We start from the raw sequence: 23233 nt of genomic DNA, 5'->3' as shown, positions 1-23233 counted from the left end.
CATGGTGTGGCCAACCAGACATAAGAGCGCCAAGCCATACCTCTGCTTGCCCACTACTAATATGAAATCCTATTCACCCTGAACACATCCTGGTGTGTCCTGACCACTGTGGCACTGCTAACTTGCATAAATGTTGCTGTTGGATGCTGCAGCTGCTCACACACTTGGTTGTCTCTCCCCTAGCTCATGGCAAGAGTAAGCTAAATGAAGCAGATCTGGCTGTATTGGAAAGCATGATGATAGCCCAGGAGGCCGAAGTTGAGGAGATGGCATTCACCCATGCTCAAGCAGAGATGCAAGATCAGGAAGAGGCTGTTAAAGCAAACACTGATGCCAATGTTTTTTATAAAACAAAGGTACAAAACACAGTTAGCCCAACTGTCACTGTAGGAGAACCCCTTGTTCCTATTCAAACCCCAATATTTTCCTCTGCAACTGGAGTTGAAAGTGCAGCAGATAGAGCCACAGATACCGGACAGCAGTTAGGTGACCTTACAAAACGTGTTGCAGATGTTGCATCATCCATGGCATCCACTTTGGAAAGTATTGCAGCAGTTGCTGAAGGTTTAGAAGGAAGTCACTTATCTAGTGATGAAGGGGAAGAGCAGCTCATGCTCATGCGTGATTCTCCACGCTGGGAGGATGAGGAGATTCAGGCTGAAGACACAGACGAGCCAAGAGCTATAAAAGCTGAAATCAGACTCTTAGTCAAAACCACTGAGGTAGGCAAAGAGTCAATTGAAATTAGAAGTATTCGTGAGTTTGTGGAATGTGATGATAACAATCTTAATGGCTCAAGTGGAATCACGCAGCCTCCACCTGTTGATTGTGGCCAGTTAATACCAATGGATAACCAAGTGTACACTCTGCAAAGAGCATCCCCAGATGTCCGTTCTCCCAGCCCCAGGTTTGTTCGGCCACAGCAATCATCCACAGAACCACCTTACTTGAAGCCCACACACGACGAGTTTGATCTCATGGCCCAAGTGCGAGGTAAGGCAGGCTTTTAGCTTGCTGCTCTAGTACTTGTGCTGCTTCTTAGCAATCTTTTTATGTGTGACTTACATACTTAATCCAACTAAATCTCTGAGGAATGTATTTGACAGACTAACCAAATAAATAATTTGGATGGCGTTGCTACACACCATTAGCCTTGCACTGATATAATGAAACGAAGGCTATGGCAAAAGTGAAAGGCTTATGCCTGTAGATGATGCTTCTAATCTTCAGGCATTACAGACCTTCTTCCCTCATGTGTTTCAGACGGTGGCCTTCATGGTGGTTGTCCTGAAGCACAAGGCATGGACTGGGAGGGGAAAAGTGTAGACAGCATGTATACTGAAACTGTGGTGCAGGCTAGACTCTCCATGCTCCCTGCAGTGGACACCAGCGAGGGTGTTGCCCCTACCTCCTTTTCCTCCTCTTCCCTTCCCTCTGGTGCCATTCCACTTTCATCTGCTTCCCTCTGTCCAGACCTGCTCAGTCCAGACAACATCCAGCCCCAAACTCAAACCTTCCAAGACCTTGCCGAGCAACCTTCTCAGACTTGCTTAAACTTGGAACCTTCTTATCTGCATGATTCTAATTCTTTTGAACCTCAGGGCTTTGACATCTCTCCATCTTCTGCAACGAAATTATCAGATCCTGTATTCCTAGAGAAAGGCTTTGTTAGTGGTGCTGAAGCTACTGCCAGCCATCTTGTGGCATCTCCTTCAATTGCTTCCCTGCAGTCTGAAAGTGTTGCACCATTTACTGGGACAGATGAAATAGCTGCTGGCAGTGTAACCTTCAACACTAGCAGTGCCTTTTTATCTTTAGGGCCAATCTCACCCACTGAGAACTCAAGTGAGGATCATGCTGAAATTGACCGAACAAGTACGGAGCTCTCCCCAGACAGTGTGCGTTTTGAACAAGACATTCTTGACACAAGAACAGAAGATGAAGCTCCTGACCTGGATGATGACCTGTTCCCAGCTTCTCCAGTGCTTGGACCAGAACTCAGTGAAAGGATCTTTTCTGTGGAGGGCACAGAGGATACAGACATCACAACACCAATGGAAATGCGTGACTCACATACAGAGCGGGATGCCTCAGCCTCCAACTTGGAGTTTGTTGATGATAAAGAAGGTACTGAGGGAAAATCAGACCTTAAGGATTCCCTTCCTGCTGAGGATAGAAGAGATGAAGGTAGTGCTTACTTTCTTCAGGAAATTAAAGAAATCCAGAGCAAGATAAATAGGTTGCAAGAGCAAGTACAGTCTCAAGAAGTAGATCCAACTGCTGCTAGATCAGAATTCAAGATAATACTAAATACAGTCGAAGATATTAGAGAAGCTGTGGGTGATGGTAAAATTGACAGTACTTCTGAATTTAACAATGTGGCCCAAGAAATTCTTTCTAATATCATTTCCATATCAGAGACTGTAGCACAAATGATGCAGAGACTACATCCAGCTGACCCAGAATATGCTGACTTTCAGAGTAGAGATGAAACAAAAGAAACTAGAATAACAGAATCTGTTGTAGTTGAGACACAATCAACTGAAGATGGTAGCCCTTCTGATTCAAATTTACGTGATCAAAGTTTTTCAGATCTCCTGGATTCAGATGAAGTAAATCGTGATAGTCTTGAAGATGAATTTGACCAGCTTGCTGCCAATCTTACTTTGTCTCCAAAGGCTGAAGCTATAGTTGAGGTTTCACCAAAAGCCACCTGCATTGCTGCTCTTTCTGATGTTCCTTCTTCTCCTGTCTCTTCTATTGTTTATCCCTCCAAACCTCCTGAAACTTTACAGGCCACACAACGGGAACCAGGTATGGAACTCGCTTGTGGTTCTTCTTATTTAGGTCATCATCCATCATGCTGACAGTCTCATCCTAACCCAACCATATTCATAGGGATAGGTTTATTTGTACATATAATTGCTCACAAAGCTTTTACAGCCATACAAACATATGTGATTGATAGTGCTTGTGATTATTTAAGGTGAATGGGTTTGGGTGTTATTTCACAGCTGAGGGTGGTACATCTAGCCAGCAGGCTGTCCAGTCAGAGACAGATGCAGGGCTTTATGATGAAATGCACCAGACAGATGGGGATGCTGCGCTTCTTTATGAATTTGTGGAAACAGATTGTCTTTTGCCTAAGGTGAAAACTGATTCAGAAAGTAAAAAGTCTTCTGGGTACTTTTCTGCCATGAGTACTAAAGGAGCTAATGAGCTTGATAAGTTCAGTGAGTCTAACAAGACTTTTGAAACCCAAAGCTCAATAGGTACTTCTAATACCCATGGGAATGCAAGTAGCAGTGAGCCAGCTCATGATGCTGTTGGAAGTGTTGTAGTTCTTCGGGAGTCAAGCAGGAGTGGACCACGACCCACCACTTTTCCTCTGTGTCTGTTGCAACCAGAGGTTGTAAGTTCTTCCCCAGAGGCACAACAGTATTTCCGGCAACAGCAGGAAGTACTAGAGGAAATGGGACGCCAGGGTCACTTGCAGATGGATGTAACAGACTTGAGAGACCTAACATCACCTGAAAGTCTAGCTGAAGGTAATGAGTTTGAGGATAATGAGGGAGAGGAGCTGGATCGTGATGCAAGGCAAAATTGCCGTAAATTTATCAAATCATCTTCAAGTTATGAGAATTTATATGATAGAGCAAACCTCAGAGCAGCAGAAAATGAGGATGCTCCATCTACATTACAACTGACTAGTTCCCTTGGAGATCCCTTTACTACTAAAACACAACTTCCTCCTGAGTTGTGCTCCAGCTTTGAAAGTTTGTACATGAAGGCCCAAGAGGCTGATGATAAAATTGTTCATGAGGCTGACCTCCTAGCTGTAGAGATCCTTGAAGAGGCAGTGCAGGAAGCCATACAAGAGGGACAGGTGCAATCCACCACCCTCAGCGTTACTGCTTCTCCTTCTCCTTCACGCACTGAGTTCTCTATACAAGGTTTGGCCTCTCATCATAAGGGCATGTTGCAATCCAATCCAGCTCATTAGAGCCTGGTGCAGCAGGTATTTTGGTGATGTAGCTGCAGCCTTTGTACTATGTTGGAAAACTAACCAGCAGCTACAGCTAAACTGCTTATGTTATGACACTAACATTTTTTAGTGTGTCATGGCTTGCCATGGCAATTCAAGAGTTCATGGATTTGTCATGTTTTGCCTGTGCAGTTGAATGAACACTAACATTCATTGATTTCTTTCAGATAACAGTGACGGCATGTATTATGTTGTGTAGTAGCTTGTGTTGGGTCCAGGGACGCTCACGTCATTTGCTCACGTCACCATTTTTTGTTACACTTAATGTCAAGATATGGGGACTAATGAATATCAAGAGGACATGAATAAGTCCTATAGCTTTCCTATCAAATAAATAAATGTTCTTATCCTCTGAAGTAACGTGGCATTTGTTAGTAACGTGGCATTGGTCAGATGGCCTGTTATTCAGGATGGACTTTTCTCATCAGAATATGCCAGGCAGTATTTTCCATGGTTTTGGGGTACAGTTAACACCATTTCCTCATCTAAGAACATTTTTCATGTTCAGTGTAGGTCACAGTAGCCAGCACAAATAAATGTAGGACAGTTGGTAAGTAGTAGGTAATTTGATTGTGTAGCCCTTGTATAATATGCACGCTGAGTGTAAGAAGAGTGAGTGTGGTAAGAATGGTGGGTTCCCCTGAAGATCATAAGTTCCCATCACACTTGAAATGTATGTAGCCAGATATGCCCAACAGCATGTGGCATGAGTGAGACCTGTGCCATAACAAGAGTGTGTGATGTTTACTAATAGTGTGCTACTAACTCTTGTTCTAGATGTGGGAGTGGTGTTTACAGAACGTAAAGAGTATGGGGGCGGGGTGAAGCCATCTGCAGAGACGACAGGCGGACATTCGCACATTTCACCCTCTCCTCTTCCCCATCCTTCCCAGAGCATCCAGTCCTCATCCTCCACCCCATTTCAGCAGCACATCCCAAGCACAGTAACTACAACTCAGGAAGAGGGTCATCTTTCTCACGATGAACATCCTGCTCCTAGTAGACCATTGAGAAGACATGAACGTACTTTCTCCCAAGCCAGTAATATTTTCACTGGAGCTGCTCCAGCAGAATCTAGAGTTGACCCAAAAAAAGAGGAGAGGAAAGTAATAAGTGAAGAAAGGGTTGGTATAACTGAAAGTATCAAACCTTACTCAGAACGGAAACAGTTTTGGGAAAGTGTTACAGCTCATTCTCTTGATCATAAAGGTAGCCCCTTATTAAAGAGCGAAACTGAAAGTGATACAGACACTACAGGTACCGATGGTACTGTTGTAGAACAAGCAGTACAGGAAAAAAAGGTAATTGGAGCGGAGAGTTCTGATTCAGAAGCAGAATATCTTGCTCAGAGGGATGACCCAGCATTTTATGAAAATGCAGGTTTTGCTGGAACTGAGAGAATTGATATTCCTAAAGAAATAGGTAGAGAAAGGGCCATCAGCCCATTTGAAGTTCTTCGCACAAAGGATTCAGTAGAGGAGCTTCCATCACCAGAAGATATAGCATTTAAAGATGTGTCTTCCAAGAGGGCACTTTTTGAAAAAGAAATCAAAAGACAGTCAATGGAAATAGAAGAAAGTCAGTCATGGAAACGATCATCAAAAGAGTATGATGAAACAGTAGTAATATCAGAAGAATCTGCATCCAGTGTACTGAAAAAGAGAGAGGAAAGAGAGCATAAAGTTAAAGAAACAACAGAAAAAGGTAAAGAAACAACAACACAAAAGATGGAAACTAAAGAAGATGACATATCCAAAACTGATATTAAGAAAACTGATATTAAGAAAACTGAAATTAAATCTAAAACTGATAAAACTAGTAGCAGAGAAGATCATTCTGAAATTGTGGAATCATCTAAATTACATCATGAGAAAATGGAAACAAAGGAGAAAAAAGTACTGTCTGAAGTCAGTACTTCAGGCAAAAAATCAGTTACACAGACAGATGCCTCTACAGAAGTAAAAGAAAAGGAGAGTACAGAAAAGGCAGCAAAGGTAACTCATGAAAGAAAAGATAATCAAAGTGGAACATTTTCAAAAACTATATCAAAGTCTGAGGAAAAAACAGAGAGTTCATCTGAGGCAAAGGAAACCATTCAGACAGTTTCTACAGAGGATCAAGACACTTCTCGAGATGAAATAACAGAAGAGGATATGACGAGAACTGAAGAAACTTCAGATGAAGAGGCTGATGATATTCTTAGTGACAAGACAACTGTGAATGTAACAGAAGAATCTAGACAGGTGGGAGACACTCGTGAGACTGTCATAAGAGAAACAACAACCACTAGAGATGGGGACCAAGAACAACGGGTCATTAAGGAAACAAAAACCCAAGAAACTGCAATGGCTGATGGCTCTACCATCAAAACCACTTCTATTACAACCTTCACTACACAGCTAGATACAAAAGAATCTGATAATTTAGATAGGCAAACTAAGACAAGAACTGAAATATCTACGAAGCAGGAGGCAAAAGAACCGACAGCAAGATTGCCAGAGGAAAAGCAAGTTTATAGTGCCAAAACAGCTAAAGAAAAGTCTGAAGCTTTCATTGAGCAACGAATGAAATCTGACATTTTTTCTCAAGAATTATCTTCTTCTGCTGAGGACCAAAGCCCAGAGCACAAAGTGATAACTCCTATGGATACTAAAGCTCCTGTTTCTTTACATGCACAGGTTGTTAGTCAACCTTTAACAAGTCCCATATTAGTACCAGAAGAAAATGTACAAGAAATTGTTTGGGAAGTTTCACAACAACAGTCTGATACAGTACTGTCAGAGACAGTCCAAGATATTCCCTTTCAGCAGCCCTTTGAATCTCATTGTGTAAAAGATGTCATTGCAAAAGATCAAAAAAAAACTGAGAAAACTCTTGGAAAGTTTCCTAGGTCTACTAAAACAAGATTAACTGAAGATGAAGCTAGAAAACTTGCAATTGAGATTGTAGAAGAAGTGAAGACAGAAGCCGTAAAGAGATCACCTCTTGCCACCCCTTCCCAGTCTGTACATGAGTTTTCAGCAGAATTACAAGATGATACCAACATTGGTTCTGTGCGATCCCCACTTCCTAGACCAATCCCTGAGTCAGCATTTACAGAAGAAACTACCACAAAAATTGAAAGGTACATTCAAGAGCAGTTAGGAGATGATATGGATGAAAAGCAACTCCAGCTTATTGAATCTGTTACTGCTAGAAAGACGGAATTGTTACAGAAGAAAATGATTGGTAGCGAATATCAACAGAGTATGGAAATAACAGATGAAGATCTTCGATCAAGTGGTGCAGAACTTTCACCAATTGAACACCAGATGGAACGCTTACGCCAGATGACTGAAGAAGAAGATAACCAGCGTTTTGCTCGGGAACCCTCAGAGGCAGACGAAAGTGAAAGTTCCATGATCATTCATGAGACTGTAGATGATATTGTATCAAGTGAATATGATCAGGCAAATCAGATGATAACAAAAACGTTAGATGCTGTTAAAGCTACAGATATAAACAAAACAGAAAGATCAATAGAAACTATCAAAGAAATACCAGAGACAGTAGTTAATGCTGCAGTTGTAGATGTTAAAGGAGACAAGAAGTTTTCAGATGCAAAAGAATTAGTAAGATTAAGTCAGAATGAGGTTACAGAGACTGCTCGACAGTTAGTTAAAGAAGTAACTGAAAAGGCCCGGGAGTCAGAGGCAGTAAAGCAGGCATCTCTAGCAACTGAGCTGAGACAAGCATCTGGAGGAAGGGAGCAGAGTAGAACACCCAGCCCAAAATCGGGCTCCAAGCCAGGTTCTAGAAAGGGTTCATGGATGGATGACGAAGAATTGAGAAGGGAATTTCGAAGGGACTATGAAGATAAAAAAAAAATGTTTAAAGAGGAGATGACTTCTGATAGGCAAGAAGAGGTTTTTGATGTAGATGCCAAAGAAGATGAAACAGAATATGTAAAATTTATGCATCAGAAGAGCAGTGAGTCCCACAAAGAGGTTCATATGGAGTCTAGTATGACAGAGAGTATGGAAGAATCCAGCACTGTAGAAAGCATCCGCTCCTTTGAAGGTAAAATGAAACCAGAAGTTTCTACCTCAGTTATTAAGGAGCTGAGAGAAGTAGAAGTAGAAAAGAAACAAGAAGAGAAGTCTTTTAGTCGCCAAGAAGAAGTTGTATTTCGGAAAAAAAGTCACGTAGATGAGTTTAATCGCCGATCAGGAACAGATTTTGATACGTACTCAAGCTCTGGGGAGAGCCACTATTTCACAGCAGCTGAAGGAACCTCTGACAGTCGAACAGCAAGTAGACCATGTTCCTCAGATGTAGAAGCACTCATGTCGGAACGCACTGGTACATCTGAATATGACACTGCTCTTACATCCCAGGACACATCTCAGTATTCAAGTTATTCAACCTCATCACGAGATTACCGGACAGCAGCAAGTTCAATGAGTTCCAGAGATTCCATGAAGTCCATTGACTCTGAAAGCTCTGGAAACCTTGCTAGTGTGGAACTCAGTGAGGCATCAGAGACACTTGTGCCCTCTGCAGTGGAACTTGAAAAGGACATGGATCTTTTGGAACAGGAGTTGTTTGAGGAAGATCATTCTCATGCTACCCATTCTCATCACACAATTATTCCACAGTTAACCATTCAGTCTGATACACCAAAGTCAGAGGATATGCCATGTCCATTTGATTTAGAATCTGATGATGGTGAAATAGACCAAGAGACTAGAGGTGAAGAGAGAGAAACTCCCATTACATCTAGAATGAAGAGGTCAATAGAAATGACATTTCATCCAGAGCCTAAGCCTCTCACTGATGAGAAAAAAGTTGGTGTTGTAGAAAGTATAGCTTCTAGTTTAGAAGAAAGCACACTGTCAGAGGTATCAATGGCAACTGTTATAGAACAAGGCAAAAGTTTGCAAAGTTCCATTGTTTCAGATTCAAATATAACATCTAGTGTTTGTGAACAGTTGATTTCTAGAGTTGGAGGTCAAGAGCCAGAACACCACATTTCCTGCACTGATAGTGGAGTTTTGACCACAGAAACAGGAGATGGTGATATGGCATTACATTCTGTGACAATCACAGCAACAGCTGTACCTTCTACGACACCAGATCAAAATACAGCTTCTATGTGCACGCAAGTGACTTCTGAGACTCGCTCTCAAATAGATCTAACTGAGAGTGAGCAGTTTTTTCACGCTAATGGACCCACTGAAGTAGATTATGTGCCTGAGTACGATGATGAGGAAGTACAAGGTGCGCGGCCAGCTGTAGCCCCAATCTTGCCTTCAACACAGGAGGCAGCAGGAGCTGTAGCTGGCCCTTCAGAGGGCCCACAGAAAGTTGTAATTGTGGAAGAATGCTATGAAACAGAAGCTGATCAAGAATATGGTCAAATGATTCGAGAAAGTGAATATTCAGAGATGGCTGAAGCAGAGCTTCAGTATTCTCTGGAGGAGCAACCTGAAGCAGAAATGAGTAGCATGCTAGTCATTGATGAACCTGTAGAAAGGCCTAGAACTCCTGAGCCTGGATATATGCCTTCATCCCGTCCTACACAAATGATAATGCAATCTCCAGATGAGCCAGAGGAATTTACTGAAGTAGATAAGAGATTTAGTGCAGTTTTTTCTACTACTTATGAGGAGAGGGAAGAAGGTGCCCGCTCATTAGTTCCTGGTATGAGTGTAGATGTTCCAGATATAACTGTCACAGAACATACATTGCCTATGCCAAGTCAGTATTGTTATCCAGATCTTGAACGAGAGGAGGATTTCCCTGAGTGCCGAGCTTTAGCAGAAATAGGTGCTAGTGCCCAAGAAGTTCCAGCAACTCCTGGGTCTCAGGAATCAGCATCCACTTGTGCCTCACGTAAGTCTTCTTCAACAGACTCTGAACAGGGCCGAGAGTACTGCCTTGATGATGTTGCTCGAAGACTACCATTTGAGTCTTTTGAAATGGTGGAGGCTGACGATATTGATGACTTTTCTGAATATGAAAGAACTCTTTGTATGCATGAAGAACGGATGTTACAAATGTCACTAATTAGAGAAGAGGAGGAGGAGGAGGAATTTCAGGAGCAAAGAACTAATTCTTCACCCATTCCTATTCCAAGTCAGTTAAAGGCTATCAAAGTAGAAACTAAGAGGCAGTGCAGTGGTGATTCACAAACATGTGATCCAGAACTTTCTGATGTAGGGCCTGACCCAAGCATTGAGGAACAGAGAAGGTGGCTAGAGTTGCAGTTTGAGGAGAGTGATGCAGCAAACTATGATTATCCCCAGAGTAGTTTTCTGGAACATGTCTATTCTGGACCCCTTGAGGATATTGAGGAAGAACGTGAAGATGCTGAACGTAGAGATTTGTCACACATTGCAAAGACTTCCTCATTGTCCTCAACTCCAGAATATGATGTTTTAGCTGGTAGAAAATTTTTTACTCGTAGTGGAGATCATGATGACATATCTATGAGCTCTCTTCAAGAATTTGAGAATCTAGAAAGGGCAGTTACTGTAGAGGCTGTTGCAAGAAGATCTAGCTCTGGTTCTCAGGAATCCCTTAATGGCAGAAGACCAGAAAGCAAGAGTGGCCAGGGTGATGACATATCTCTTGGCTCATTTGCATCTCTTCAGGAATTTGAACGTTTAGAAAAAGAATGTTTAGTGGTAGAACAGATTGAGAAGAAAGCCCAAGAGGAGGAAGCCATGTTATCAGAAATTGAGGAGGGTCATGAAAGTCAGGTATCAGAATCTGAGAGTTGTGAGACACTGTCTGAGCCTGGACGAGGATCTGTCGAAGGTGAAGAGTATGATCAAAGAATGTTTGAGATTGATGAAATTATCCGTCAGGCACAGAGTAATGTAGAAAGGTTTGATAAAAATAAACCTGGATATGATGGGGTACAGTTACAAGATATTGTTAGTGTAGATGGTTCAGGAGACGATGGCACAGGTAGCAGTCAAGCTGACCGTACCCCAAGTGTTGGACGGGAAGATGGAGATGCTGATTCCTTAGAAGAGGCTCAATTACCAGAGCTTGATTTAGATCATCCTTCTGGTGTTACAGCTTCAGTTTCATCAAAACAAGATGTTATGACAGTGAGCACTGATAGTATTGAAGCATTATCTAAACACAAGGTGCCTCGTGAAACAAGTCAAGATTCACTAGAAAAGGTAGCATTACGTACTACTGACCCAATGGCCACAAGTGTAGATAGTATTGACTTAACCAGCCGGCATGACCCTATGACTACAAGTACTGACTCTTTAGAGGGTCGGCGCAAATACCAAGATCCCATGTCTGCTTCTACTGATTCAGTTGATCCATGTCGGCGTGATTTAATGACCACAAGTGTGGATAGTCTAGGCAGAGATGATTCTAGTGGCCGTGATGCTGACATCAGCTCAGGGAGTGAGCAAGTACGACCACTCCCTAGAGATGGTTTGATGGAATGTAGTACAGATTCCTTGGAACCAACATCATCCCAGGCAACTCACGCCACCTACCAGTATGATACTGATTCTGTTATGTCAGGCTCATTCACTAGTGGTTGTTCTAACACACTGATTGCCTCTACAGATGAATTTCCAGATGTAATGACTTCTTCCATATATATTCCTGAAGGAGAATTACCCATTGAAGGTGATGAACAGTATGTTCAGTATATGCATGCCAGTGGTGGCACAACAGCAGAAATTATGACAGCATCCAGCGAACCAGGCTTCTCACATTCTGTCACACGTGTTGTTAGAATGCCACCTGAAGCTCATCAAGTTACCTTTGCAGGACCTGATGCTCAAAAAAAGCTTGAAGAGTACATCCAAGAGTTTAATGCTGGTCAGCATTCCGCTCAAGATGAGGTTGTAGATGATCAAGGCAATGTCCATATCCGTCGTGTGACACAGACACGTGTTGTAATGGATCCTAGTAAAACACAAGAGCATGGATTCTCTGTAACAGAGCCTAGTACTCAGGAAAGTGAAATACGTGATGAACATGGCAATGTTACTCGTGTTATTCGGCGAACTGTTGTTACTAGTCACACGATAGAAGTTGATCTTGATACTGGAGAGCCTGTAACACAGCCTGCCCCAGCCTCCTCTTCCTCCTCCAGCAGCTCCTTTTCCCGTATACCCAGACCTGTGACCAGTCCTCCTCTGGCCTCCCGGCCCCCCCCTCCTGGTCCGCCCCCTGGGTCGCGCGGCCCCCGTGAGCCCGTCCCCCCTTCCCTGGAGCCCAACACAGTATCAGGTACAGCGTCCCAAGCGTCACTGTGTTGCACCGCCCGCTGGGTGTGTCTCCGCACTCTGCACTCCTCCAGCCTTAGTTCTTTCAGCATGCTGTGTCCGCATGACGTCACGCCAACCATCAATCCTTAGTACTCATTTTGTTACCGTCTGTAATTATTAGTTTTGTGTTTATCAGCTACAGTATTCTGTCATCTAGAACCTTCATTTATTTGATTTCCTTTCATCTACAAGCATATTGATGATATACGTATATGGATCTTCTCTTGTAGATCATTGGGGCTTAATTATATAATATATATTATTTCCCATGCATCATTGTGTATATAGAATTGAGATTGTCCCTTACTGTGTAAGTCGGTAATTTGCTACAATGTTGAGTTGGCGATGCGGTCCAGCGCTTGACTAACGAGTCTTTCTCTCTGCCTCGCTCACCAGACGTTGTGCAGCCGGACAGTGGAGCGGGGGCGCAGCAGGCGCCAGGTTATAAATCTTTGTGTGCTTTTGCATTTCTGCTCGTGCCCTGGTTGTCTCCATTTACATCTTTGGTGTTGTTGTTGTGTATTACTACTACTACTACTACTCATTTGACAGTTATGGAAATTGGTCTCTCTACCCTTTGCATGAATGGCACCAGGAGGGGGGAAACTTTCCCTGTCGTGTACAGAGCCAGGGTGGTTGAGCCCACCAGCCATGTGGCAGCGTTGGTGCTACATGCCACATGCTAGGAAGGGACCACCTCTTTTATGTATATGGTGGTGGTGAGCTAATGTTCTCCTGGTGCCTTTATTGTTATAAAGACCAGTGTAGCCATGGAGTTTCCTAGCTGCTGAAAGTGGGCCACTAACTGGGTGGCGGGTAACCCACTCACAGAGCAGCTCCAGAGGAGAAATGTTGCCAGCACAACATTATGATGATTAATCTTTAAAAGATATGAGGATGAATAAACGAAGTGGGTAGTTGTATGATCATGTTACTGGTTACATTTCTCCATTTTTATTCCATTATTCCTTAATAGTACTGAACGCGGGCACAGAACCAGTTGTGACATCACGAGGTTATTAAGAATTAGGCATCCTTTATCAAAACAGTGAATTTTAAAATCTGCGTGGTAACTCCCCAGGTTAGTTAATAGTTGCAGATTGTGAGACAACCTAGATGGTGCCCGCGTTTTTATTTTTTATTACTAAAATGGTGTGGTATGGTTCCATATAATTTGCCTATGAACATTTTTATGTGTACTTTATTATTTTGAGTGTGAGATTCACTGGTTGATATAATGGCATGTTTGTTTTTTGTTTTTTCTTATTAACTATTTTTACTAGTTTCAATTATAGCAAAGTGCTGTAAACATTGGTTGATTTTAAATGCATGTTGGGAGTCAAGCTGTAGGTAATGGTAATGTTATGTCTTTATGTATAGCATTAACTTGACTTACTTACTGATATAGTTTTGTGTATTGTATTGCTAAAATGGTAAGTTTGACAGTGGTCCTCACAGTTTGTAGCCAATTTTGTGGTTACATTCATTTCAGTGCTTTTTGGGCCATTAACAGTATTATTGTGTACAGCATTAATTTTATGGGCTATGGTACAATTCTTGTTTTAAAGTAGAAGATGGTGGGTGGGCCCATAAACCTCTCATTTCTAAGGTAATCCCTCATCAATTGCTTTTGCAAGGAGACCTTTACCTCTCTTTTTTACCACGATACATTACCATCAAAATCTATAATGGTATTTCATTCCATAGCACTTATATGTGGTTTGCAATTCATGTTATCCTCATCTTGACCTCTCTAGCCTTGAGCATCATGAACTTTTTTCAATTTTTGTTTACATATGTTTTAGTATCTGATTTGCTACTTATGTTCAGTAGCTGTTGTAGTATCACTGTGCACTGTTGCATTGGACACATCCATCACTGCTATGCACAAGACAGTAACAATTCAGTACACATTTCAGCTCCGAGTATCTATACTGTTGAAATTTACTGCAAAGGAACATGCAACTGTAAAAGATCTTATTTAGTATGATTTATTTTAATATTCTGAACTTCATTTTGCCGTGAAAATCTTTGTTTTATGGAAAGTTATGATTGTTTCCAGTAATTGCATAGGCTTAGATTTATTATGATCATTTGTACTTAGTTCACTTGTTAAAACATGAAACAGCATAGATTTCATCTACATAAAATATTACATTAAATTAATTATTATAATGCATAGTTATAAAGAGCATAAGGGATGTCTTTTCCTGCAAGTAAATGACAGGACTTTGTTTAGTTTGCAAAAATCCAATGTGTTTGTGATAAATAGATGTTACATGAAACCACATTAATAATTTCAAAAGACCTTCTATGAAGTTATATCATGTGAAATTACATTCTACCACAGCATGTACATTTCCCCTTGTAACTACAGCTACATATTCATTTTAGAATTTCCCTATAAATTCTTACTGCAAGATGTGATGCTTCTCTTTTACATTACATTCTTATTGAATACAGTATGCATCATCTAGAAATGTTATGCATTTTTATCCAGAAACCATTAGCATTCCTAGTCCATGACTTGACTGTTTAAATTCAGTGCTATTTCTTCTTTACACTTTTTCTGACTTTGTGTCTGTACACCTAAGTACAATAAGGATAATCCTGTGCTTTTCTCTGAGAAGCACATCAAGTCCTTGTGTTGGTCAGTCTTGGTATCCTCATAAGATTTTCAGTTTTAGCACAATCACCATCAAATCATCTTTTGAATCTTTACGAGACATGGAAGACATTCATGTAATTGAACAAGTACACAGCAAACATGGAGGACTCATCCAATCAGTATTCATCAAAATTTATTTTTTTTTTTTTTACTACTAACCCTCATTACTAGACAATCCTGTATCTGCTAGAAGACCACAAGCTAGTATTTCCTCAACATAATTGAACCCTGTGCATTGTTCTACCCTGTACCTTACCCTCGTAGTTACCCAATTTAATCTCCCTTCTGTAGGTTTAGGAGTCGAAGAGATAAGCAGTGTGATGGAAAGTTATACCAGTGATGGTAGTGATCCTATTATCACTTCTCATATCACCAGGTATGACCCTGAACCCATAACCACCACCACCACCCATACCACCAGGTAAAGTCCATCCCACTGCCACATATATTTACACTATTGCAGATGGCCTAATCAATAAGGTTCATGTGGTATTTTTGCTTTTTTAGATCTTTTGTTGTGACAATGATTTTTATTTTTTCAAATGTGTTCTTTAGGCTATTATGGAAAAGCCAAAGATGGATACATATGAGATGCTTTAGATGTTAGGTTGGGAAAGTAAAACTTTTAGGCTTTTTACACTTTGGTTGGTTTGTTATGTTGAAACTGCAATAAGTGTCATCTGTTCTTGTTTGGAAAAATACCATCCCTCTGAGTAGAAACTACATACCAAGTTTAGTTTATGGTAGCTTGGATGAAGCTGAATGTTAGGAAATGAAGGAAAGCATAAACATCTATTTGTAAACTATCAGAAAACCAGATGAAAAATGTAATATCCACTCAGCTGTCTCAGATCTGTAAAGGAACGATATGCTTGAGAAGTGAAGAAAAGTTAACTGTTCTTGCTTAAAAAAAAGAAGAGGCTGGAAAATGTATTACATTGATTGAAGATGAAGACACTACCAATGGGAGGCTGATTAAGAAGCTGGATTACTTATGAAGGGTGGAAACTCCTTCGATGAATAGAAAATTTTCTAAGGTGAAAGGGAACAGGGGACATATCAGAGGAACCTCAGAGCGAGTTGAAATCACCAGCAGAGTGCCTTAGGGTTCTGTTTTGAACCATTGGTTCTTGAACTACGTAAAGAACTTGTTTGAAGATATGGACTCTCACCTGAATTTGTTTACAGATGACAACAAAAACATTAGGAAAGTTAAAAGCCTGGAGGATTGCATCTCCTGATTTGGGATTGATAAAGTTCAACAGAGGCAAATGTAAGATTGTGGGAATGGGTCACAGTGAAAGAAGGTCCCAGTGTGATTATTAGCTAGCAAGCAATTAGCTGCAGGAATCTGTGTATGTGAGAAAGACTTGGATGTTGACATTTTCTCTATCCTGTTGCCAGAGTCCCACCTTAAAAGAATAGTTAAGGAGGCCAACTTTCTGCAATCAAGTATTAGAATAGTGTTCAGGTTCATGGATAAGGATTTACTCAGAAAGCTGTTCACATCATACATAAGTCCTGAGGTAGTATATGCTCCCCAAGTTTGGACACCACACATAAAGAAGCACCTGATTATGCCTGATTGGATCCACCATCTCCTGATATGGGACCGATAAAGTTCAGCCAAGGCAAATGTAAAATAGTGTGGATGTGTCACAGTGAAAGAAGGTCCCAGTGTAATTATTATCTAGCCAGTAATTAGCTGCAGGAATCTGAGTATGCGAGAAAGACTTGGGTGTTGACATTTTCTCCATCCTGTTGCCAGAGTCCAACCTTAGAAGAATAGTTGAGACCAGACTTGGGGGTTGACATCATCTCCATCCTGTTGCCAGAGTCCCACCTTAGAAGAATAGTTGAGACCAGCTTTCTGCAATCAAATATTAAGATAGTGTTCAGGTTCAGTGATAAGGATTTACTCGGAAAGCTGTTCACATCATACATATGTCCTGAGGTAGAATATGCTCTCCAAGTTTGGACACCATACATAAAGAAGCACCTGAGCCAAAAAAAAAGCTGGGTACTTGGATTATGCCTGATTGGACCCACCATCTTCACACAAGACTGTACTTCCAATGAATTTAATTGTGAAGGAGGTAGATAATTTTACCAGTGACTTATTGAGTTTCTCGTGGTGCCTATATTGGGACTGCAGTTGCCTTGTTTAAACACCATGACACTGATGTGTGCTGCAACCCTCCAACTAGTAACTTAGTGAATCAGCAACTCTATGATATATAATCTTCTTAAGTGTGTTGAGGGTCAGGGTTGCAATTGCCCAATGTAAACATCATAACACTGACAGATGCTAGCACCAACACGATCTCACCATATCACCTGTCACTAAGGGGAATGTGAGGAGGCCAGAGGGTGCTAGCTGGTATGACTCTTATTTCACAGTGGAGATGGTGAAGTGCCCAGATAGTCTGATGATCTGGGATTCCTTTTGTTGTGCAGTGGGTAGGGAAGGGTGGTATTTCTTATCTTCAAACACTGCAGTGAATGAAGATCAGTACATTAAGTTGCCAAAAGATCATCTGCTTCCTTTTTATACGGTTCATGGGTGTGATTCACTTCATGCAGGGTAGTACCTGATGCTGTGAGGCAAGAAAGAAAATGAATTGGTTTTCATAGAGTGATTTAGAGCCAGATGTAAGTCAGGCTTGCTTACTGCAACACCTCATCAATGCCTTGCCTCATTCAGATCAAAACCCTATGGACCATAACATAGACCTAAAATATTTCAGGAACCTTGTCAGTTCCATGTTCAGACATCATCAGATGGTAATCAAGGCCAAAAGAAAGATGACAAATACTAAAATGTAAGTGTAACATTACCTTTGAAAATATATGGGGCAGACAAGGTCTTTTGCACTCTGTAGATGTATGAGGAAATTCAGGAAGAAGATACAGAAAAAGGTGAAGCATAGAACCAAATAAGTTTATTCAGAGAATATGCCTCCTGGAGGGAAAAATGAAAACAATGGAGAACATAGAAAGTGTCAGAGAGCACAAAAGGTGGAGGGGCTATGTAAAACTCTCAGAGAACATGACACTGAAATTAGGGTACCATAAGATTTTGTCAAGAAGCACAGTTTAGTCAAGGTAGGGGGAGACAGGTAAGAGCTTAGAGCTGATTTTGAGGGTGAAGTAGATCATGAAGCCAAGGAATTTAAGTTGAGGAAAAATGAACTAGTCAGCTGGATAAGGGTTAATTCTATGACTAAAGAAAACCACAGAGCTAAAAAAAAAAAAATTGAAGAGGAACCAAGATCATGGAATCCTGAAAGTTGTGAAGATGAAAGGCAGAGTGGAGTATTGGATAAGATTGTCAAAGAGGTTTTGTGTACAGCCAGAAAAAAGAGGCTGGTCAAAAACAAGACGATGAATGAAGAAAACCCCAGAGATAAAAAAGAACTCAAGAGGGACTGAGGGGTAGGTGTACTGGAGATTCTGAAGCAGATTAGCTAACAAATACTGAACTAGATAATCTAGGATTGTTGAGAAGGCTGTCTAAACAGTTAGAGACAGGATGCTTGTTGAAGAATGTGATATGATGGATGAGAGACTTAAGAGGGGATCAGATAGGTCAAGACTGCTTTGAAACAGTGAAAAGGCAGATGATGGAAAGTAAGAGGACATAGCATACTTTCAGGAGATAACAGGAGGCTAGTCAAGCCACCATGCAGATGAGGTAAGTTGGACAAAGTTAGTTGGATGATTATCTGTGGACTGGAAAAAGAACATCTTCCAACCATGCTAGAAAGAAAAGCTATAATTTTAGACAAGTTGGAAAGTTGCTGGATGTGGTGTAATTGGAATTAGCAAGTGAAGAAGTGGAGAAATTCAAAAGAATAGGGGCACACTGGGAAGACAGAGAAATGGCTGTTAAGGGTAAAATTTGACATGGGGGTGTGTAGTCAACAGGTGCTGAGACAGTCATAAAAACTTGCCAAGAGTTAGGAGTTCAAATGAGTGTGTGTCAAAAGTGACAGGGCAAGAGAGGAGAGGGAGAGAGCAAGAGAAAACAGCCAAAAGGCAAAATATAGTGTTGGCCGCACAACAAAACCTTAGACGTCTGGAAACTTGCCAAAATACAGTTAGTCCTAAAACCCTTCAAACAACCCATATCTTCTTCCTCCTCCTGCCCTTTAACTTTTCAGTCCTGAGTATCCAAACCTTGAGAAAAAAATGAGCATAACAGAATTAAACAAAACATACCACTGTCACCTACAGAGCATGGCTTCAGACCCAGACACTGCTTCAGACCCAGACACTTTACCACTGCACTGTACAGTTAGCTCACATAACTTGTCCTAGTTGGAATCATGCAACCACAACCTCTTCCTGCTCAGTATTAGTGCCAGTATACATCAACAGATCAACAATATTATATAAATGCGAGGTGTGGGCTATAGATAAGGTTTTGCGAAGGAGATTGTATGTGTTGGAAACGAAATGTTTGTGAGGTGCTTTGATCAAGTAAGTAATGCAAAGGTAAGAGAGGTGGGGCAATATATTTAAAAGAGTGTGATTGAGTGAGCTGAAGAGGATGTGCTGAAGTTGTTTGAACATATGAAGAGCATGAATGAGGAAAGTTTGACAAAGAGGATATATGTCACAAGAGGAGGGAACATGGAGAATGGGGAGACAAAATTGGATATGATTGGATAGTGTAAAAAAGATTCTGAGTGACTGGGGCTAGAACATGCAGTAGGGTGAAAGTTGTGAACGGGATAGGGTGAATTGGAATGATATGGTATACAGGGAGATATATATATATATATATATATATATATATATTATTATCATTATTATTATTATTTTGCTTTGTCGCTGTCTCCCGCATTTGTGAGGTAGCGCAAGGAAACAGACGAAAGAAATGGCCCAACCCACCCCCAAACACATGTATATACATACACGTAACACACACAAATATACATACCCACACATCTCAATGTACACATATATATACACACACAGACACATACATATATACACATGCACACAATTCACACTGTCTGCCTTTATTCATTCCCATCGCCACCTCGCCACACATGGAATAACATCCCCCTCCCCCCTCATGTGTGCGAGGTAGCGCTAGGAACGAACAACAAAGGCCCCATTCGTTCACACCCAGTCTCTAGCTGTCATGCAATAATGCCTGACACCACAGCTCCCTTTCCACCTCCAGGCCCCACAGAACTTTCCATAGTTTACCCCAGACACTTCACATGCCCTGATTCAATCCATTGACAGCACATCGACCCCAGTATACCACATCGATCCAATTCACTCTATTCCTTGCCCACCTTTCACCCTCCTGTATGTTCAGGCCCCAATTACTCAAAATCTTTTTCACTCCATCTTTCCACCTCCAATTTGGTCTCCCATTTCTCCTCGTTCCCTCCACCTCTGACACATATATCCTCTTTGTCAGTCTTTCCTCACTCATTCTCTCCATGCGACCAAACCATTTCAACACGCCCTCCTCTGCTTTCTCAACCACACTCTTTTTATTACCGCATATCTCTCTTACCCTTTCATTACTTGCTTGATCAAACCACCTCACACCACATATTGTCCTCAAACATCTCATTTCCAACACATCCACCCTCCTCCACACAACCCTATCTGTAGCCCACGCCTCACGACCATATAACATTTATATAGTATACTAAATCGCTGTCTCCCACTTTAGCAGCGTAGCGCAAGGAAACAGACAAAAGAATGGCCCAACCTTCCCACTTACACATGTACATACATAAATACCCACACGTTCACATATATATATATATATATATATATATATATATATATATATATATATATATATATGTATATATATGTGTGTGTATATACACACATATATATATATATATATATATATATATATATATATATATATATATTTTTTTTTTTTTTTTTTTTTTTTTTTTTTTTTTAAACTATTCGCCATTTCCCGCGTTAGCGAGGTAGCGCTAAGAACAGAGGACTGGGCCTTTTTTGGAATATCCTCAACTGGCCCCCTCTGTTCCTTCTTTTGGAAAATTTAAAAAAGAAAAAACAAGAGGGGAGGATTTCCAGCCCCCCGCTCCCTCCCCTTTTAGTCGTCTTCTACGACACGCAGGGAATACGTGGGAAGTATTCTTAATCCCCTATCCCCAGGGATAATATATATATATATATATATATATATATATATATATATATATATTATCCCTGGGGATAGGGGAGAAAGAATACTTCCCACGTATTCCCTGCGTGTCGTAGAAGGCGACTAAAAGGGGAGGGAGCGGGGGGCTGGAAATCCTCCCCTCTCGTTTTTTTTTTAATTTTCCAAAAGAAGGAACAGAGAATTGGGCCAGTTGAGGGTATTCCCTCAAGGCCCAGTCCTCTGTTCTTAACACTACCTCCTAATGCGGGAAATGGCGAATAGTTTGAAAGAAAAAAAGATATATATATATATATATATATATATATATATATATATATATATATATATATATATATATATATATATATATATATATAGTGCCATTGTACAAAGGCAAAGGGGATAAGAGTGAGTGCTCAAATTACAGAGGTATAAGTTTGTTGAGTATTCCTGGTAAATTATATGGGAGGGTATTGATTGAGAGGGTGAAGGCATGTACAGAGCATCAGATTGGGGAAGAGCAGTGTGGTTTCAGAAGTGGCAGAGGATGTGTGGATCAGGTGTTTGCTTTGAAGAATGTATGTGAGAAATACTTAGAAAAGCAAATGGATTTGTATGTAGCATTTATGGATCTGGAGAAGGCATATGATAGAGTTGATAGAGATGCTCTGTGGAAGGTATTAAGAATATATGGGGTGGGAGGAAAGTTGTTAGAAGCAGTGAAAAGTTTTTATCGAGGATGTAAGGCATGTGTACGTGTAGGAAGAGAGGAAAGTGATTGGTTCTCAGTGAATGTAGGTTTGCAGCAGGGGTGTGTGATGTCTCCATGGTTGTTTAATTTGTTTATGGATGGGGTTGTTAGGGAGGTAAATGCAAGAGTTTTGGAAAGAGGGGCAAGTATGAAGTCTGTTGGGGATGAGAGAGCTTGGGAAGTGAGTCAGTTGTTGTTCGCTGATGATACCGCGCTGGTGGCTGATTCATGTGAGAAACTGCAGAAGCTGGTGACTGAGTTTGGTAAAGTGTGTGGAAGAAGAAAGTTAAGAGTAAATGTGAATAACAGCAAGGTTATTAGGTACAGTAGGGTTGAGGGTCAAGTCAATTGGGAGGTGAGTTTGAACGGAGAAAAACTGGAGGAAGTGAAGTGTTTTAGATATCTGGGAGTGGATCTGGCAGCGGATGGAACCATGGAAGCAGAAGTGGATCATAGGGTGGGGAAGGGGGCGAAAATTCTGGGGGCCTTGAAGAATGTGTGGAAGTCGAGAACATTATCTCGGAAAGCAAAAATGGGTATGTTTGAAGGAATAGTGGTTCCAACAATGTTGTATGCTTGCGAGGCGTGGGCTATGGATAGAGTTCTGCGCAGGAGGATGGATGTGCTGGAAATGAGATGTTTGAGGACAATGTGTGGTGTGAGGTGGTTTGATCGAATGAGTAACGTAAGGGTAAGAGAGATGTGTGGAAATAAAAAGAGCGTGGTTGAGAGAGCAGAAGAGGGTGTTTTGAAGTGGTTTGGGCACATGGAGAGGATGAGTGAGGAAAGATTGACCAAGAGGATATATGTGTCGGAGGTGGAGGGAGCAAGGAGAAGAGGGAGACCAAATTGGAGGTGGAAAGATGGAGTGAAAAAGATTTTGTGTGATCGGGGCCTGAACATGCAGGAGGGTGAAAGGAGGGCAAGGAATAGAGTGAATTGGAGCGATGTGGTATACCGGGGTTGACGTGCTGTCAGTGGATTGAATCAAGGCATGTGAAGCGTCTGGGGTAAACCATGGAAAGCTGTGTAGGTATGTATATTTGCGTGTGTGGACGTATGTATATACATGTGTATGGGGGGGGTTGGGCCATTTCTTTCGTCTGTTTCCTTGCGCTACCTCGCAAACGCGGAAGACAGCGACAAAGTATAAAGAAAAAATATATATATATATATATATATATATATATATATATATATATATATATATATATATATATATATATATATATATATATATATATTTTATATATATATATATATATATATATATATATATATATATATATATATATATATATATGTTTTTTATATTTTTTTT

The 23233-nt window shown here is 41.0% G+C and overlaps 1 protein-coding gene across 39 annotated transcripts in view; it reads left to right on the top strand.

Annotated features, from left to right (window-relative positions):
* Positions 1–23233, top strand: part of LOC139748583 (uncharacterized) — a 978916-nt gene that overhangs the window by 925988 nt on the left and 29695 nt on the right. For 34 of the 39 annotated variants that reach the window (XM_071661646.1, XM_071661679.1, XM_071661676.1 and 31 more), the window contains 3 exons: positions 4823–12298; positions 12733–12777; positions 15296–15425. In XM_071661646.1, the coding sequence (XP_071517747.1) occupies positions 4823–12298; positions 12733–12777; positions 15296–15425 (7651 nt within the window). The remainder of the gene's footprint in view (positions 1–4822; positions 12299–12732; positions 12778–15295; positions 15426–23233) is intronic. The other 5 variants (XM_071661649.1, XM_071661652.1, XM_071661648.1 and 2 more) reach the window with 5 other exon arrangements.

This window comes from Panulirus ornatus, chromosome 5, assembly GCF_036320965.1.
Source record: "Panulirus ornatus isolate Po-2019 chromosome 5, ASM3632096v1, whole genome shotgun sequence".
In the NCBI taxonomy this organism is placed as follows: Eukaryota; Metazoa; Arthropoda; class Malacostraca; order Decapoda; family Palinuridae; genus Panulirus; species Panulirus ornatus.
The sequence above is the reverse complement of the archived record's forward strand: the minus strand, read 5'-3'. Positions and strand labels throughout refer to the sequence as shown.